Raw genomic sequence first — 20,011 nt, 5'->3', positions numbered from 1 at the left:
ATCCCTCTGAAGCTTCAACTACCAGCACTGCTACCATTACCACACGGTCATCTCCACTGGCTCTTGATCCTCTTCCTGGGTTGCCTATGTTTTCTCAAACTCATGCTTTCTGCTTTGATTGCTCTTTAAATTCTTTGCTGCCCATTTGGTTGTTTCTATGATTATCTTTAAATTACACACCATTGTAAAAGGTGATCTTTTCATTAATTTATGTAAATAAGACCTTACTCAATGACTTAGCTTTTACTTATGAATGAATCATGCTGCTCTAAATGGCTGGATATATTTAACTCTCTTTAATATGTTCAAAATAGCTTCTAATGGGTCTCTTTAGCTCATTACTCTTACAACACAAAGCAGAGGAGATAACGGAGTTTGTCTGGCAGAGATGTGGTAACCCTTTCTGTTACTACCCAGTGATCAGTGTTTAAAAATACACAGCCATAAGTAACATCGCAGTGGAAGATTAGCAACAGTGTATTTAGACTTTGAAGGAGGTCAGCCAGTGAATTGCACTAAAACACTTAGAGACTTCAGCCTGTTTATCCCCCCCTTTCATTTGGGTGAAAGGAGCCCAACGATATTAGAAGTATTGACCCAAAACTGAAAATGAGAGCATAAATTTACTCACATCTAAAATCAAGCAGGATTAGAGGGGGTTGTAGCAAGAGGGCTTTGTAAGAGATGCTATACATTACTCATTACCATATAATTTCATTTTTCGTAGAGTAAAAGAATAAGCTTCTGAGAAAAACCTACTAGCATTCTTGGAAGGTGTTATTGTATGAAATATTACAAAAGAGTTGCTGAAATTTGCAAGGTATAATACTGATCATTTTTTGTTAGATGTGGACAAACTATTTACAGTGTTAGTCTTGACTACTGTAACCTACTTTATCTGTGCTTTACATCACCACCATTCAAAAAGCTGTTAAGGAATCTTCTTGGCTTGTCATTTTAAATTAAGTCTCCTCCTCTTTATATTTGTCTCCCTGTAATAGGGTCACTACCTCCAGAACACCCCTTCAGGGCATGGGGTGTCCTAGCAACACCACTGCCTCAGTCTTCCTCTCTACAGGACTCCTCATCGACTTCACAAAGGCTTTCTCATAGCCAATAACACCCTTATTTGCTCTGGCTTATTATCAAACAGTTCCAAAATCAGGCCCTGAGGGTACAAATCAGAAGTTCGTGTTCTTTAAGGTTTACATATCATCCTTCCCAACTCTTCCTTAAGATACTCCCGGGCCTTCCTTGGCTTAGCAGGTCACTCCCAGGCCTATGTAGGTACAATATTTACTCCCCCTGGTGCCTCAGAATCTGCCCCCAGGGCCTACTAACTTCCTACAGTTCTCTCCCCAACTATCTCACATGCTCCTGGAAAGGCCAATAAATCCTTGTACCTCTTTTTTCCCTAGTATCTCATAAGCTCCTGTAGACCCCTTTCTAACTCTTTACAGAAATTCCCCCCCACTATCTATCCAGGACTCTCCCATATCTATTCCAGACACCTGCTGAGGTTACATGACTCTTCATTTTCTGCACCTGGAGAGCTGGCTGTTACAGGTGGGGCTGAGATCCACCTACCCTCTTAAGGACCAGCCAGATAGGAGCACTTCTCTTCTCAGGCGCAAGTACCTTCATGATGTAGCTCCACCTGTTCCACACACCAAATGCTGCCTTTGCTCTATCCACCTTCCCAATCTTCCCCACCTACGAGTCAGCAACTCCTTCTAACACCTTTGTGCTGTCTCTCATGATGCCCCGTAGTTGGGAAAACTCTGACAAAATCCAGCTAGGCACAAGCTTATTCACTTTCTAATTCTCCCTCTAGGGCTATGCACACCAGCTGATCGTAGTTAGTCAGGTAGTGAGCCAGAACTTGTTTGCTGTGCTAGGACATTCTTGTATTACTGTGACCCTGTTTTCTCTGTCTGTGGTTGTCTTTTCTAACCTAGATATCAAGATCATTAGGATTGCCTTTGAAAAATGTGTGTGTACAGTGCCTGGTACAATAGGGCCCAAGGAGCTAAGTCAGGCTCTTGGACAACAGCTTAAGAAAGATAACACAATAAAAAGCTATTTACTAATTGCATCTGACCATCTTCAATTCACAACTTCTGAACAGATTACATGGCCACACTTTCTTAATTGTCCAAACATATATATTTCATTCTCTTATTGCTTATGACCTATTGATACTACTTTCCGTATTCTTTAACAGTTTGTAAAAAGTCAAGCAATTTTGATTGGGCACAGAGATTAGTTTGTTTTTCAGTTTCCTGCCTGAAACACCATCATTTTTAGAATCAAGTTTCTAGCCTGAATACTTGAAACACTCTTCAGTGCAAATGCCCTACAATGTTTGTTTATAATTTGCTGCCAGTAAACTTGTTTACTGGAATATTCATGGAAAGCAAATTCAAAAGAGTCACAAATGCAAATTGTTTTTAGGTAAGTTTGCCCAGCCTGTCTGTTATAGCTATTAATAAATTCATTCAAAATAGGTGGCAACTATTTTAATCACCTTGTTTTGATCCTCATCAACTTAGAATTTTCCTTCTCTGATCTCTAAAATGGAGATAAATCTTTCTTTAATGCCTGATTGAAAGATTTGTTGCAATTCTCTTCTCTAAGCTTCAAAAAGGCTATTTCAAAAATATTTTGAATATTGAAGCAAAATGGAAATTGTTGAAAACTCTTTTAGTAGATTTCACTACTATAAATGTTATTGTAACAAGATGTTTGTTTTTGTCACTGGAATCAGGGATTCTAACTCTGATTGTAAACTCTGGGCCATATTCTGACCAGCCTACAGGAAACCTATGACGGTGTTAGGAAACCATTTGTGAGGTTTCAGCCTGTAGGTTCCTTCGGATGGTTCTGGTGTGGGTGGAAAGAGGTGCAAGGTTTGATCTCATGTAGAGTGAGTAGTGGCAGCATGGTTTTCTTTCATCCACAGATACTCTGAGATCTAAGGGGAAATGTCATATGGAGATATGTTGTATGGAGAGATGAGGCATTTATGCAGTGGTCCAGGTCTTCTGCACTAGTCTCTGTGTCCCCAGAAACCATGCACTCATAGGTTTTTGCAGTTAGCCACCCAACTCCCTTCCAATATGGTGATAAAAATCTGAAGAGGGCGAATCTCAGCTCTACTCTCCCTTCCCAGCCACAGCTCCTACCCATGTAACACTGCCCTGTGGTGCAGCTTTTCCTGGCCTGAGTCACAGAGCCACAATATACACACCTTTCACAAACAACTTTTTGTCCACTGCCTTCTCCCATCAGTAGGCCCTAGTCAAGGGGCTAGAGGGTAAGGGCAATGCAGTTTATGCTCAGTGAGACTGGGTTTTGCCACAGTCAGGCTGATGCAGCATGGATACAATCATATTCTCTTCTGAAGAGTCCATGAGATGAATATAGGGTCCAGTTTAAAACTAGGAAACAGTCCTGTTGAATATATTAGGGATGACATACAAAACCTTCTCCATAAACTCAAACCATGCCTGAAGCAAGCTTTTTGGAGATCAAACAGAGCTTGGTTAATTTCTTTTCCTCTTGCATAATGACAGGTTTCAGAGTAGCAGCCGTGTTAGTCTGTATCCGCAAAAAGAAAAGGAGTACTTGTGGCACCTTAGAGACTAAAATTTATTTGAGCATAAGCTTTCGTGAGCTACAGCTCTGAATGAATCCAATGAAGTGAACTGTAGCTCATGAAAGCTTATGCTCAAATAAATTTATTCGTCTCTAAGGTGCCACAAGTACTCCTTTTTCTTTTCCCCTGTTTTTCATTTGTGCACCTGTGTGCTTCTGGGCTTTGGCTAGGAGTGGAAGAAGAAATGTCAGAACAATGGCAGAAAGGCCAAACTTTTGCTGTTTTCTGAAGCTGGCTGCACCAGAAGTCTCCTGAGATTTCCAGATCATTTTTGGAGACCGATACCTTTCAAATAAGGATCAGCATTTGGTTATTGTTCCAGACTTTGAAAATTTCACCCACCATCATTATAAATATATTTACATGAAAGGGAACTCTGGTGTGAGATACTTCTATATCACATAACAACCTTTTGTTGAAAATGACATCATAACAGATAGTGAATCTCTCCAGAAGAACCTCATTAAATCTGGGTTCACTTGCAGCCTAATATGCTTGTTTGTTTAAGTATCATTTAAGTACGAAACACTTCAGAGTTCAATCAACATATTAGTCACACTTGGAAAACACAGATTTTTAACTATGATTTAATATCTATGTGCATTACACAGCCTTTTTATTAATTGCTTCAAACAAAAACATCCCTGCTCAATATGTAGTGTTGTGTTTTCTACTGTCTCTTGACATTAAAGTTAATCAAATAGCTCTTTGTGCAAACTCCTACAAGAAGTGCCTCTCTGCGACATGCTAGGTTTGTGAGTCAGTTTTACTCATTGTAATATTGCCCAAGACAGACTAGCATTGTCTGGCTCTCACAAGATCTCTGAAAGTATAACACCTAATGTAATTAGTTAGATATTGGCCATCATGAGAACAATGTATCCTATACTAGACTGTGTTTCAACACCTATTGCAGTCAGAGTTATTAGAAATCAGTGGGAGTTAGGTGCTTAAATATATTTGAGAATACCTCCCCAAATTCTTATTAAAATGTAACAGTTCACAATAGCATTACTACTAAAAAAAAATACATATGATCAGTACTGAATTATTATATTATCTTTATTACGGTAACATGTAGGACCTAGTCATTGAACAGGACTCCATTGTGCTAGGCACTGTACAAACACAGAACAAAAACATGATGAGAGATGTAATGTATTTCTGCTCTTCCCTATTCATGATTTGTCTGCAAAGTAAGTTTAAATTTATTTATACTGTGAATATTTCTTGGTCTCTAGGTATTTCATTGCAAGATTTCAGTTTTCAAACACTGTACTCTTGATTGCTTAGCAGATTTCCTTTCCCGGATTGGATGAGCTGCATAATCCTTTGAATTCAGTGTCTGCTGTGACTAAACAATTTGTTTGCTTTTCCATTCATGTTCTTCAACGTTCACTTGAAATTCATTCTCTGAACACTCCTGCTAGTTATTTTGTTAAAATATCTGTGGGAAAAAAAACACCAAAGGTAGGGTTAGAACACAGCCGTGCAGGCTTTTTCTCTATAATGGAGTATTTGCAGAAGGTTTGTTTTTGTTTTTTTAAGTATTCAATCAGTTCTACTTATTTTCATGTTTTGGACAGTTACTCCAACGCTTTAAGCTATATTATAGGGATAGATTAAACACACTTGAGTCTAGGTTTTTATTTTTAGAAACAAAGTGGAGACTTAACATTTTGCCTTGCAAGGGAACAGAGTTTTCAAATGCACAAACCAGTCCTGCAGAGCATGATGCACAGAACCAGGTTTACACCTTCCTTTTATTCCCAACTTTCTTTTTTTCTGTATTGCCTAAAACCACCACAAATGTAATTTGGACAGTTATTTATTCTTTGATTATATGGGTCATTTAAACAGGTATCTCCCTAATTACAATTGTAACCCTAATTACACTTAGGTATATAAATTAGCCTCATACTGATTGGAGAATACATTTGTTTTCTTAGAGAGAGAAGTCATTCTGGGTATGTATTTACTCGTCTGCAACCTAGCTAATACAACAATTCAGCTATATTTTATTTTCACAAATTATAAAAGAATTAAAGTTTTCTGGACCTAGTTATGCAATAAAAATGAAAACCACATTTTGATAACCTGGCAAATCCATGGTCTGTGGAACACAATGACAGAATGTATTATTAAACATGACACATGCTATAAGTGCTTTATAGCTTCATGTGAGGATATCCATTCCTCTGGGAGTCTTTAGTTTCTGTGGTTTAGATATCATGGTGTGATCTGGCTAAGAAATGTTCAGATCAATTCTATATTAAATTATTTACTTTTTTCTTGGCAAAACCCCCCATCTTTTAACATTCAAGTGGCTTAAGACCATTTTTATGTGAGTAGCACTGACACAGCAGGATTTGCCATTTCTTAAGGATTGGTGTGTGCTGAGAAGTTGTGGACCACTGTGTAAAATCAAGTCAGGTTAGGCACCCCGTGAAGATGCAACATGAGGTGTGCCCTGCAGTTTGTCATGTTGCGATGTAATGGAGTGATAGTCCGCTTACAAATTAAAGCGAGACAGTTGTGGCCTACAGACATCGTGCATGGTGACAAAGCATCGACAAGCAGTTAGGAGACCTGACCACCACAGCGGAGGAGCCATTTCTTAAAGGAGGATGTTTATTATGCCAGTAGCCACAATAATTCACACTCTCCTTATACTGTTACTTTTTTCAAGCAAGACAGCTTCTTTAGTCCCCTAGCTGTATGACCTCCAAGGCTATTCTTATAGGATCCTTTATACAGTACCTAGTACCCTATTGCTGACCTATAATATACCACCTAAGAGGTGCAAAAACCTACATTATAAAGGGAACCAAACTCTGCCCTTTGCCAGTATGCTTAGGTAAAGAGAGCCTGACAGAAAGGCTTCCCTTTTCTTTTAGTGGTGAAAGTTGGCTTTGCACCATGCCTGAGTTTGTCCCCTCATTAAGGATAAATTTCACAGAGCCTGCTCACTGGCTTTTTAACCTCTGAAACCAGACTACTGGAGTTTTGTAATACTAGAGGAATATATATTCCATGCTAAATGCTTTTCTTGGGACTGGTCTTTGGGACCCAAACAAACAAATGAAGTGAGCAAGCAAACTTGTTAGAAAGCATGATCTCGTCCTTCCTGATTCCCGAGACAGTTTGCTCTGTCACTACAAAGGTAAAAGAACTAGAAACACTTTAATGGTAGAGAGGAAAGCAAAATGCAGGGACCACAGGACATTCAATCAAAACTGTAAAATGGTCTGTGCTGACGGGCTGCTTATGCCAACCCTCCCTCCTCATAATAAATCACCTCAGTTCAACTTCACTCTTCACCTGATCATCTTCTCTTCTCCTCCCCCTCCAGCCATTCCCTTCATTTCCCTTTTCATTCCATTTAGCGGATCCCCTCCTAACTAAATGCACCCCAAAGACAAACAAACAAACTAATTGTGGAACTAAGGGTATAGCTACACAGCAAAAAAACCCACAGCAGCGAGTCTGAAAGTCTGCTGACTTGGGCCCATGCTACAGAGCTAAAATTACAGAGCAGCGTAGACATTCCAACTCAGGCTGGGGCCCAGGCTCTGTGTCTTTTCCCCCTTGCCAAGTCTCCCGAGTCCAAGCTCCCGTCTGAGCCTGAATGGCTACACTGCTATTTTCAGCTCTGCAGCATGAGCCTCACAAGCCCAAGTCAGTTGGCCTGAGCTCTGAAAGACGCTGTTGGGTGGGTGGTTTGGGTTTTTTGCGCTGTATAGACACTCCTGAACATGACATTTGCTGCCATCACATTTTTCACTCTGCTTGTGTGGCCTGCCCCTTCTCCCACCCTGTGTTTGTCTTGCTGATATAGAAGCTTTTATAGATTATAAACTCTTTGGGGCAGGGATTGTTTTTCTGTTCTGTGTTTGTACAGTCCCTAGCACAAGGGATCCTGGGCCATGACTAAAGCTCCTAGGCTCTATAGAAATACCCATAATAAAAGTAATATAGTAATAATACATCATCACAAAAGCCTAGATTTCAATGGCTGCTTGTAATTCTGTTTTTCCAGGTGCCTTTCTTATCCCCTACATCCTCTTCCTAATCATTGCTGGAATGCCCTTGTTTTACATGGAGTTAGCACTGGGACAGTACAACCGGGAAGGGGCTGCTACGGTGTGGAAAATCTGTCCAGTTTTCAAAGGTAAGTGCCACTCCTCCACTTGGTTTGAGGAGAATATGAGGGTTTTAAACAAGTCTGATAAAAATAGAAAGGGTCTATTTTCTTCTTTCTTAGATAGTGTGAAAGTTGATGGCCTATTTGATAAGCCTGTAATCTAAGGTCCTCTTGTGATCACAGAACAAGCCCAACATGGGAAAAAGCAGGGGAATCTTCCAAGGGGTGGGGGAGGAGAATCTAGTTCAGACTCCTTGTTCATTGCAGTTTTTGGTCTCTTTGTCGAAACTCCATCAAGGGTGCCAATTAAAGCCATTTGTTGTGGCTGTTGTTTCTTGTGATGTAAACCTCTCGTGTTAAACTCTTTGGAATCACAGATTCAAGTCCCAGAAGGGTCCAGTGAGCCTGTCACAATTCTAACATAGATAAATTAGGTTTTCCATTCAGTTTATTCTCTAGGGTTTTCTTTTTGAGGCCTTGAAAGCCAAAATGTTACTGGTTTTGCTGGGGGATTAAAACTCCAAGGGCACTGACAATGGCCAGATCCTCAAAGGTATCTAGGTCCCTAACTCCCATTGGAGTTAGGTGCCTAAATAGCTTTGAGGGTCTGGGCCTAAAGGTCTCTACTCCCCCTACTGTTGAATTGCATGCTGAGTACTAGGTGCTTACATTTTCTCCATTGAACAGGTGGCTGCATTCCAGTGGGGGGTGTGTGTGTGTGTGTGTGGATATTTGTGTGGGTGTTGAGATATAGAGTTCAGTGCTTGTGGTATCCTTCAGGATGTAAGATATTATATGCTTTCAGTGTAAAATATTAATACTTTATAAGGACCCATCAAGAAAGTGCCAACTGGCAATGATTTTGGATTGCTACCATCCTATACCTGATTGGATCCATGTATGTCCTAGGTGAAAGATTCTACAATTCAGAATTGTGTGAAATGACTGACTGAAAACTAACCCAAACCCACAACATGTGTGCTCACCAGGCTTCTTGGTTTTCTTAGAAGCATAAAGTCCAGACAATGTAAAATGATTGGTGAACGGTAATGAGCTTCACAGTGGCAATCTCCTCTTGGCTGAACTGGAGCTTGATCATGGGTTATCTTGAGATAATTTTAGGCTTTTATTGTAGTGTTTTCCTTTTTGTGGGGGTTAGAACTCAAAACCAAGAGAAAAGTGCAGTTTTACTGCATTCTGCTTTGAGATCATGCTTTCAATCACACCCAAAACTCATAGTGAAGTTCGAGATGAATAGACAAGCATAGATGGACACCTAATTAAAAGTAGGCATGAAAATATAACTGCTTAGTTTTGAAATATAACTGCTTAGTTTTGCCCATTTCTGTTGTTATCCTGTTACTAAACCCATGAGTGATACTCCTCCCACCCCCAGAATCATGACATCCCTAGTCAAAAAATATTCTGACAAATAGGTTTCAGAGTAGCTGCCATGTTAGTCTGTATCCGCAAAAAGAACAAGAGGACTTGTGGCACCTTAGAGACTAACAAATTTATTTGAGCATAAGCTTGCATGGGCTACAGCCCACTTCATTGGATGCATAGAATGGAACATATAGTAAAATTTGTACATATATGTGGTCGGGAAGGAATTTTGGGGTCGGGAAGGAATTTTCCTCCAGGGCAGATTGGAGAGGCCCTGGAGGTTTTTCGCCTTCCTCTGTAGCATGGGGCACAGGTCACTTGAGGGAGGATTCTCTGCTCCTTGAAGTCTTTAAACCACGATTTGAGGACTTCAATAGCTCAGACATAGGTGAGGTTTTTTGTAGGAGTGGGTGGGTGAGATTCTGTTGCCTGCATTGTGCAGGAAGTCGGACTAGATGATCAGAATGGTCCCTTCTGACCTTATATAAGTTGGAAGTTACCATACAAACTGTGAGAAGCTAATTAGTTAAGATGAGCTATTACCATGTACATTGGCCAAACTGGACAGTCTCTACGGAAAAGAATAAATGGACACAAATCTGACATCAGGAATCATAACATTCAAAAACCAGTAGGAGAACACATCAACCTCTCTGGCCACTCAGTAAAAGATTTAAGGGTGGCAATTTTGCAACAGAAAAGCTTCAAAAACGGACTCCAACGAGAAACTGCTGAGCTTGAATTAATATGCAAACTAGATACCATTAACTTGGGTTTGAATAGGGACTGGGAGAGGCTGGGTCATATTGAATCTATTTCCTTAAGTTAAGTATCCTCCCACCTTCTTGTCAACTGTCTAAATGCGCCATCTTGATTATCACTAAAAAAGTTTTTTTTCTCCTGCTGATAATAGCTCATCTTAACTAATTAGCCTCTCACAGTTTTTGTATGGCAACTTCCAACTTATCTGTATGTATATATATTTCTTCTTACTATATGTTCCATTCTGTGCATCCGATGAAGTGTGCTGGTAGTCCACGAAAGCTTATGCTCTAATAAGTTTGTTAGTCTCTAAGGTGCTACAAGTACTCCTATTCTTTTATTCTGACTGATGTTAGCTAATTTTTTTTAATGGCAATGGGAATTTTACTTGTCAGGACTGTAACATTTGGCTTGGAGGGTCTCACAAAGTCTGATCCATAAACCATTCAAGTCAATGAAAGTCTTTCCATTGACTTCAGGCATGACAAGAAGATGAGAAAGGAAACTCAAGGTTTATTTCATGTTTAGGATTTCATGTAGAGGCTTGTTAACAATCCAGCTGTTTTTTAAGATGAGATTGTCAAGTCTGCCTAAGTGTGCATTAGAGTCCATTGCTAAATGTTTGTATTACTGAATAGTATAATACAAGGCACGTAGAATATTGGATTCTAAAAGAATAAGAAATATTGTTATATTTTAAATCCCAGCAAAGGGATACTGTTAGTAAAGTTTCAATCCCAGCTTCTAATAAGTTGCATAAATATATTTCAGTACTTTGTTAAATATACCAGAGTTCTTTGGATATATCTCTGGGTTAACTCAAATCCGTCAATGAAATGAAATGTGCATTTCAAATTTATAATAGTTTCTCTAAATGAAAAAGCACTATAGTGCTAATTTTAGCTATGAATAATTTGCTATGAAACCTAAGACTCTAATCTTAATGAAGCACTCCCATAAGGAAAGGGATCAAAAATGTATCTTGTAACCTTTACAGCACAGCCCATTAGCATCACAAGACTTTATAGGGTTTATATTAGCAGTCTGGGCGGGACAAAGTTAAAATAAATAAAAGGCTAGATCCAGAAACAATGGAGCAAATTCATGCCTGGATTTATCCTATTGTCAATGGAGTGACCCCGGGGATAGGTTTGGTCTAGTTCCTTTGAATTTTCACATTAAATTGCAACCATTTTCTCTCCAGAATTGTGGAAACAGCATATATGTGTGGGATGATTTTTAAAACAAAATCCCCCCCCTCATTTCAATGCAGTATACAGTCTTTGAGGTGGGTATGTTCATTCTAATATACATCATCTACGGAGGTTTCCACTGCTTTCTTTACTATCATTTACCAATACAGTTTCACTGCCAACATGCAGAAGCCATCCAAATCCCATGATTTTTAAGACAGTATCAAGTTTGTTCTCACCACTTTTTGCTAGAAGTCAGAGAGAAACAAACCGATTCCTATGTAAACCATTAGTTAACTTTCTCCTGACAAACACAGACCATGCTTGTCACAATTTACTCTTTAAACTGTTGGCTCCTAAGGATTTGGCAGCTACTCCTTACATGAACTGAAAACCTCTTTCTATTATTGTAGCAGTTTCACAGACCATCTCCCCAAGTCCCTGGTACTCGATCTACAGCAATCTGTGTCTTCCTTGATTTGTCAAGGTGCATAAAAACCTGGTGGCATGTGATTATTAGCAAGACTCTCATGCCATTAGTATCCTGTTTCTGGACTGACTAAAACTATAAACAAAGGCTTACACTTAGGTATTGAGAGACCACAGTGATGCTGCCTGTATAAGACTGGATAGTCTTCACCTCTTAGAGATAATCCAAATGGCTTAAATGTAGCATTCGGCAAACACTGCTGCTCATAGAAGAAAGAAACTGATGGCACTGGCTGAAGCAACGCAAGCTTCTTGTCACAATTCTGAGAATGAACCTCCACTCTGACCTGTTAGTACCAGAGTACCCCCTCAGAATATGTGACAGTGATTAATTCCTTACAAGGGTCTGTTTTCATGGTGAGAACAAATGTTCACTGAAGAAATCCTACACTGAAACTCCAGACACACCTCACGATATTCCAAAGAAATTCAGATCTAGAAGGGCCAATAGGGAATGTGCAGGGTTGAGTTCACCCCAGGCTGGAGGGTCCGTACAAGGCCCTGCATACTATTTAAGGATTTAGGGTTAAGGTCTGCCCTTAGTTACACTCTGCAGATCCATTGAGATAATACAGTATGGGGTGAAAGTCAGGGTAAAATTTGGCCCAAAAGGTTGAAATTCACCATGTTTTGAAGGGTCAGCCAAATGCCCGGGACCCACTTAAATCCCTCATTGGGGGTTCCACAGTCTCCACACGCCTTGCATAATCCGGAATGAGTTTTCATGTTAGATTCATGTAAACCAACGCAGAGAATGGCAATGGGGATATGCCAGGAGAGGAAATCAGTCTGTAGTCACAAGACTGTTTGCAGGTTGGGATGGGCAGCAACCACTGTTGAAGCCCACAGATGGGAACAGCAGCTGTAGGGGTACTTCACTGCAGCCCCATGCTCTGGCCTTAACTTTACGGGGAGGGAGGTGGATTACTCTGAACCTGAACTTTACTCAGGTAAAGTGAATAGCCCTATTAACACAGGGCTTACAGCCCTCTGCACTGGGTGAGTTTTCCCCTATGAATACAGAACACTGGCTCTAGCAGAGCTGGATCAGAGCAGAGTCATGTCCTTTAATAGCAAAATTTCTAGTTTCCAGCAAACACATCAAGCTTTATTAAACACCAGGTCAATTTCATGGAATTATTATGTTAAATGGCTAGTTTTTGTGACCAGCCGCTATATTTATAGCCCTTTGCTAAGTCCTTACAAAATACTAGGCAAAAACAAGCTTGTGTTTAGGAACTGCCCTTATCTAATTAAAAAAAAAAACATGGTTCTGCTTTCAGACAATATGGTTGCAGTATATTGTTGTATGTGAAATGCAATGTATAATCTAGTTTTCCTTTGTCTTTAGGTGTAGGCTATGCCGTGATACTCATAGCTCTTTACGTGGGTTTCTACTACAACGTTATCATAGCTTGGTCTCTGTATTATCTGTTTTCATCATTCACATTTGAGCTTCCCTGGACAAACTGCGGCAACAGCTGGAATAGCCTAAACTGTACAGATCCCAAACTCTTCAACGCCTCGGTGCTTGGCAATGGCACCAAGTACTCCAAGTACAAACTCACTCCTGCTGCTGAATTTTATGAGTAAGTGTTGGGTTACCTTTGCCGTTGCTTCAAATTTCCAGTTTAGTTGAGGTGTGTGTTCATATGTCTCTAAAAGTCTCTCTCTGGTGAGGGAGCATGGCCTAGGGGACAGGACCCTAGATTAGGAGTCAGGAGACCTGAGTTATACACCTAGTTGTACCACTGACCTGCTGTGTGACTTTAAGCAAGTCACAGGTTCCTTCTGTGCCTCAGTTTCCCCAGTTCAGCTAAGTGATGCCACTAAGTGCTGTGGAGACGGAGACAAAGCACAAAATCCCCGCCCCGCCCCCACCCACCCACATGCAGCTTTTTTTCATTCTACACCAAGGTGACATTTGTGTTAGGCAAAGGAATAATACATGCAGAATAAAGCTGTCTGAATAGTTGGAAACTAATCATTTACCCAACAAATTTAGCTTCTCTGCTTGCCAAATATCTCTGAACAGATCTCTTTTTTTTCTTTTTCTGCTTCAGCAGCTCGGTGAAATGGGATGAAGCACAGTGCAGGGAGGAGATGGTAGCAGTTGCAAAACACAGGGCTTGATCCTATTCCCATTTAAGTGAGACTGAGTTCTGCTGTTGATGGTAACAGGAGCAGAATCAGTCACAGAGGCTTTGAGACACTTCAAACTAAAAGTCCTCTTTGGGTGCATAGTGGTAACAGGACCCATTACAAATTGGAATACAATTGAATGATGAAGATACAAAACAAGAATGTCTGAGATAATAGAGTGTAAGTCTCACTATGAAGGATTGGGTTCTGGACCCTTCTCCTCTTCCAGGGAAAGATGTGATTGGGTTAGTGAAAGGGGAGCACAGGCTGGACACCAGACTAATCTCATCAACTACTAAATTGATTCAGATTATTAATTAGTATTTCTGTTTTGTAATTGTAACCATGGCAATGTATATTTATCTAGTGAGCACTGGCCATGTTCTCAACACTGGGAACAGTCATAATTCCCCCCACAAGCAGCCTAACCTGTTCAGTGTGGCATACATGGCTGAGCTACGGTTGGGATCTTGTGGGTCCATGGTTACTGCACTGACACATTAATGACTCGTTTTTCCTCTTTAATGTTAGTAAATTTGAAAAGTTGGGTGTGGCATACAGTACAACCATTGGGAGACTATACAGGTTTGCTAAACTCTGTGCTTTGCAAGAGTCTGAGTGGCTATGATGGTATAGGAACTTGAGGAATGTCAGCCAGGAAATTGGCCTCTTCCCGACCAAAAAAAAAAACCATTTCTCTTAGTACTGTGGTTAATTACAGCAAAAAGATGCAGTAAGTATTCTACACTGGAGACTATGCTATTGGGTTGAAAGAAGAGGAGATCTGAACAATCTGGGAACACTTCCAAGTGGTAATTACACAACTTCAAATTTTAATGTTAATGTCATTTTAGAAAAGTTTCCTCTTAAAACTTGTGTGTATTCTTGGAGTCAGATTTTTAAAAGGTATGTAGGTGCCTAACTGATTTCCATGGGAGCTGGGCATTTAATTAGCTTTAAAAATCTGGCCCTCAGAGTTGTTACAACAATCATTGTAGTCATCTTACTTGTTCTGTCTAGTTCTATATTGCTCACTAATTGTCTAGTAACCTTTGGGTTATATCCATTTTGCCATCACATCTTACTTAGAGTTAGGAATTGTTGTGGTTCTCTCTGAATAAGACACTCACCCTTCTTCTAGGTGCTGTGATATCTGACACCTTTCAGCCTGAGTGAACTTTTACTGCTCTATGAAACACAACTCAACTTGTGACTCTGCTAAAACACAAGACTAAAAGTCAGCTCTGCCAAGTTACATACATCTCTGGTGGGATTTTTAAAAAGCCTAAGTGAATTAGGAACATAAATGGCATTTGGCTTGCCCTGGGATTCATAGTCCTAAAACTTGGGAATTTTTGAAATCCCAACACCTGTATTTACTAAGAAATGGATTATATGGCAGAAATGGGAAGAGTAACAAGGCGAATAACTTAACCTATCTATGACCTCTGATTGCCCATCTGTAAAATGTGGGGGTGGGGGAAGAATCACAAAGTGTATGATGTGCTCAGATCCAGGGTTTTGGTTAGCTTATAAAGCTCAGTTTGGGATCTGGTTACTCAAAGTTTAGAGGTGTTCAGATCCAAGCTCCAAAATTGGGTTCAACCTTTTAATAAAGGTGTCTCTTTAAGTGGTTCTAACACACCCATGAAGTGTTTACAGAATGGAGAACCAAATCCATAGTGTGTCAGTTCCATGTTGCATGTGACATGGTCAGCAAATGGGTGTAAGTGATAAAGTAATGTTAACTGACACTGCTATGGCTTTTGGTGGGTTTCCAAAAAATGTGTGTAACTGACACTGTGGGACCTGAAAGTAAGGGTGTAGCAGGAAATCACATTAAGAAGGGGGTTCTGGTTAAAATAAGACCTGTTTTCTTTTCCTGATATAAACCTCTTCTGCCCCTGAGTATGTCACTTGTATTGCATGGCTGATTAGTGAATTTATATTTATTTTCTAACCATCTTGCCCCACTGCTTGAATCACTACTGAATGAGATTTGTATAGGAATTTCACCCACTTATTCCTGGAGGATTGTCTTCATTACTTTTTCCTAAACAAATCTTTGCTGCAGGACAACTGCACTTCCTAATGAGATGGATTGTTGCAATGCATAGTTCTTTTCACACAGTTACTCTATTGCTTTCCATTAGAAATATTATTTTCTTGGGTTGGCTAACTGGTTTCTGATGGGTGGAGTCAGGGTAGAGCATGTCTGTTTAATCTGTGGAATTGCAAAGGTTTCTAACCACTTTTAGTGGTTTAAGGTTTGTTGTGTTGGCCATTGTATGACATGGATAATGGTAAGAACAGTTTTATTTAGGGCAATAGTTTTGCTGTGGGAGGTTTCAATCTCTTTTGTGTTTTGGTTTGTCACCTGGAGAAACACTGAGCTCTCACTGGGGAAAATAGAAAAGAAGGAAAAAATCCATTCTGTGATCAGAGCATAAGCGAACAAAGCTACAGCTCTTATCCAGCCTCCATATTTTTAAAGTGGGCGCTAAGAGGCTGCTGTGGTGGCACATACATAGGGACAAATCTGGGTATAAGCTCTACCCTCCTTTGTGCCACTGCTCCTTAGAATCATAGAAGTGAAGGACTGGAAGGGACCTCAGTAGGTCGTCCAGTCCAGTCCCCTACACTTATGGCAGGACTACGTAGTAACTAAACCATGCCTGACAGGTGTTTTGTCTAACCTGCTCTTGAAAACCTCCAGTGATGGAGATTCCACAAACTCGCTAAGCAATTTGTTCCAGTGCTTATCTAGCCTGACAGTTGGGATTTTTTTTTTTTGCTAATGTCCAACCTAAACCTCCCTTGCTGCAATTTAAGCCTATTGCTTCTTGTCCTAGCCTCGGAGGTTAAGAACAACAATTTTTCACCCTCCTCCTTGTAAAAACCTTTTAGGTACTTGAAAACTATCATGTGCTGCCTCAGTCTTCTTTTCTCCAGACTCAACAAACTCAATTCTTTCAATCTTTCCTCATGGGTCCTATTTTCCAGACATTTAATAAAGTTTGTTCTTCTCTGGACTTTCTCCAATTTTTCCACATCTTTCCTGAAATGTTGCACCCAGACATGGACACAATATTCCAGTTGAGGCCTTATCAGCACAGAGTAGAGTGGAAGAATTACTACTTATGTCTTGCTTACAACACTCCTGCTAATACATCCCAGAATGATGATCGCTTTTTGTTTTTTGCAGCAGTGTTACACTGTTGACTCATATTTAGCTCCTGATTCACTATGACCCCAAATCCCTTTCCGCAGTATGTCTTCCTAGGCAGTCATTTCCCATTTTGTATGTGTACAGTAGATTGTTTCTTCCTAAGTAGAATACTTAGCATTTGTCCTTACTGAATTTCATTCTATTTACTTCAGGCCATTTCTCCAGATCGTTCTGAATTTTAATCCTACCTTCCAAAGCACTTGCAACCCTTCTCAGCTTTATAACTATACTCTCTATGCCATTATCTAAATCATTGATGATGACATTGAACAGAACCAGACCCAGGACCGATCTCTGCAGGACCCCACTAGATATACCCTTCCAGCTTGACTGTGAACCATTGATAACTACTCTCTGGGAACAGTTTTCCAAGCAGATATGCATTCATCTTATGGTAGCTCCAGCTAGGTTATATTTTCCTAGTTTGTTGATTAGGAGGTCATGCAAGACAGTATCAAAAGCCTTATTAAAGTCAAGATATACCACATCTAACCTTTTCCCTCATCCACAAGGCTTATTACCTTGACAAAGAAAGCTATTAGGTTGGATTGACATGATTTGTTCTTGACAAATCCATGTTGACCACTACTTATCATTTTCTAGGTGTTTGCAAATTGATTGCTTGATTATTAGCTCCATTATCTTTCTGGGTACCAAAGTTAAGCTGATAGTATGTAATTCCCCAGATTGTCCTTATCCCCCTTTTTATAGATTAGCACTATATTTGCCCTCTTCCTGTCCTCTGGAATCTCTCCTGTCTTCCAGGAGTTTTTGAAGATAATGACTAATGGCTCAAATATCTCCCCAGTCAGTATATATACACTTGTTGAGTATTCTAGGATGCATTTTATCAGACAAATAAAGATATCTAACCTGGTGACAAAGATAGCTAACTTGTCTAATTTTTAATTTCCCTATTTTAGCCTCAGATCCTACCTCGTTTTCACTGTGTCAGACACCGATCGCTACTAAATTTTTTGGGTGTAAACAAACAAAAAAGTGCATTTAGCATTTCCACCATTTCAACATTTTCTGTTTTTCCCCCTTCATTGAGTAATGGGCTGACCCTGGGCTTGGTCTTCCTCTTGCTTCTAATGTATTTGTAAAATGTTTTCTTGTTACCCTTTCTGCCTCTAGTTAGTTTAATCTTTCCTTGGCCTTTCTAATTTTGCCCCTACATGCTTGTGTTGCATGTATGCTTAGCAACAAAAATGGCTTAAACAACTAGCTGGAGATCTGGAGTAGGGGAATCCCTGCAGTCATACGACTGGCAGAGCTGTCTGTATACCTTCTGCTCTTGGCTCCTCCCAGCATAGGGGCATTCCAGGGGCTGAGGTCAGAGAGCTGTTCTCCAGCACCCCTGAGATGGTAGAATGGCTCGGGGGGGGGGGGGGGAAGAGGGGCGGTCCTATTTTAAATGGGGCAAGTTTCAGAGCCCTGAGGCACCATTGACTTAACTGGAGCTGATCTGCATCTCCTGAGAATCTAGTTTAGTGGGGGAAAGCTCACAAGTTAATTGGTTTGCAAAGAAACACAAGCTGTCATTTCCCAACAATACAAGTTAGTAGATAATTTTGTTGAACTCTCCATTTATGTCTGTTTAATACCATGTTTCATTAGATAAATTCTGGTTCCAATCCTCCAGCCTCCAAACAGGCAAAATTCCCATTGACGTCAATGGGAACTTTGCCTGAATACGGACTATGGGAATGGGTCTTCTGTAGTACCTCATTAGAGATGCTTGAAAAAAATCATAAAATTTATACATACATTTAAAATCAGGCAAGATAAATGTTATGTAATCTGCTTCTTTTATTCTTCCTATGACATGCCAATAGTAGAGTGGTAGGGCTCACAGCCTATGCTCTTCTGCTGGGAATAATAAGTAAAGAGAAATCCCAGCTAGGAATAAAACATCAGCTCCACATTACTTTGGAAACATGTATCACTTTAATTATTTCCTTATCCTGTGGTTTGGAATTCACCCTGGAGAATACAAACTGCCTTCCATCTGTTTTAACTTTGTTAAAATAAGTCATAAAAGTTACCTCTTAAGAAAATGCCTCACTTGAAAAAAAAATTGTTCCCAAACCTATCTTACTTATTCAAACATTTTACCTGAATATAGACATACTGTATCTTTGTTCTCTCCCTTCTTGCTCCTTGGAAGGTTTTGTTACCAAACTGTCAGCAATGCATTGAGTTACAGCTATTTTCTCAGGACTGTAATCCTTTTCTCCTATGTAATAATAACACATGTTTTACAAGCAAATTTTCATGCCCCATTCAATGGAGGAAATTCACAGAAGTTTTGCAACTAAATGTATGCAAAGCTGGCCATATATGAGTAATTAATTGTAAAAAGGCTATGCAAGCAGCTACATGGAAGTTCAAACAAGCTTGAATGAACAGAGTCCACATCTATTATACTTACGAACGTAAATTTATGATGTGTGAAGTAACAGTTTTCTGCAGCACATTAACTCTGCATGTGAGAATGTAATCACAAAATCAAAATTGAAGTGCCCTAACTTTATTTGGCCAACTGCATGGTTAGAGGGTTGGACTGTAATTCCTAATAGGAAATACCATAACAAATCAGACCAGTGGGCCAAATATCTAATACAGATAGTCCAGTATCCTGTCTCTTGCTAGAGGCCAGAGGAAGGTGCTTCAGAGGAAGCTGCAGCAAACCCCAATGTAGACAGCTACGGAATAAACTCTCTCTAGGAGAGAATTTTTTCCTACCCCCATAAATCAGTAATTTATGTAATCCCTTTAAGTATGAGGGTTTATCCCTTAATTTTTGTATCCTTTTAAGTAACTGCAGGGGTGTGTGTGTGTGTGTGTGTGTGTGTGTGTGTGTGTGTATTCACACACACACCCCTGCAGTTACTTAAGAGGATATAAATATATATATATTCACACACACACACACACACACACACACACACACACTTTTATAATGTCTAACCCTTTTTTTTTAATCCTGCTGAATTCTTGCCCTC

The 20,011-nt window shown here is 39.9% G+C and overlaps 1 protein-coding gene across 3 annotated transcripts in view; it reads left to right on the top strand.

Annotated features, from left to right (window-relative positions):
- Positions 1-20,011, top strand: part of SLC6A2 (solute carrier family 6 member 2) — a 118,239-nt gene that overhangs the window by 19,511 nt on the left and 78,717 nt on the right. For all 3 annotated transcript variants that reach the window (XM_038368662.2, XM_043494910.1, XM_043494909.1), the window contains exons 2-3: positions 7,698-7,829; positions 12,984-13,221. In XM_038368662.2, the coding sequence (XP_038224590.1) occupies positions 7,698-7,829; positions 12,984-13,221 (370 nt within the window). The remainder of the gene's footprint in view (positions 1-7,697; positions 7,830-12,983; positions 13,222-20,011) is intronic.

The sequence above is a fragment of the Dermochelys coriacea genome, chromosome 12 (genome assembly GCF_009764565.3).
Source record: "Dermochelys coriacea isolate rDerCor1 chromosome 12, rDerCor1.pri.v4, whole genome shotgun sequence".
Classification (NCBI taxonomy): Eukaryota; Metazoa; Chordata; order Testudines; family Dermochelyidae; genus Dermochelys; species Dermochelys coriacea.
The sequence above is the reverse complement of the archived record's forward strand: the minus strand, read 5'-3'. Positions and strand labels throughout refer to the sequence as shown.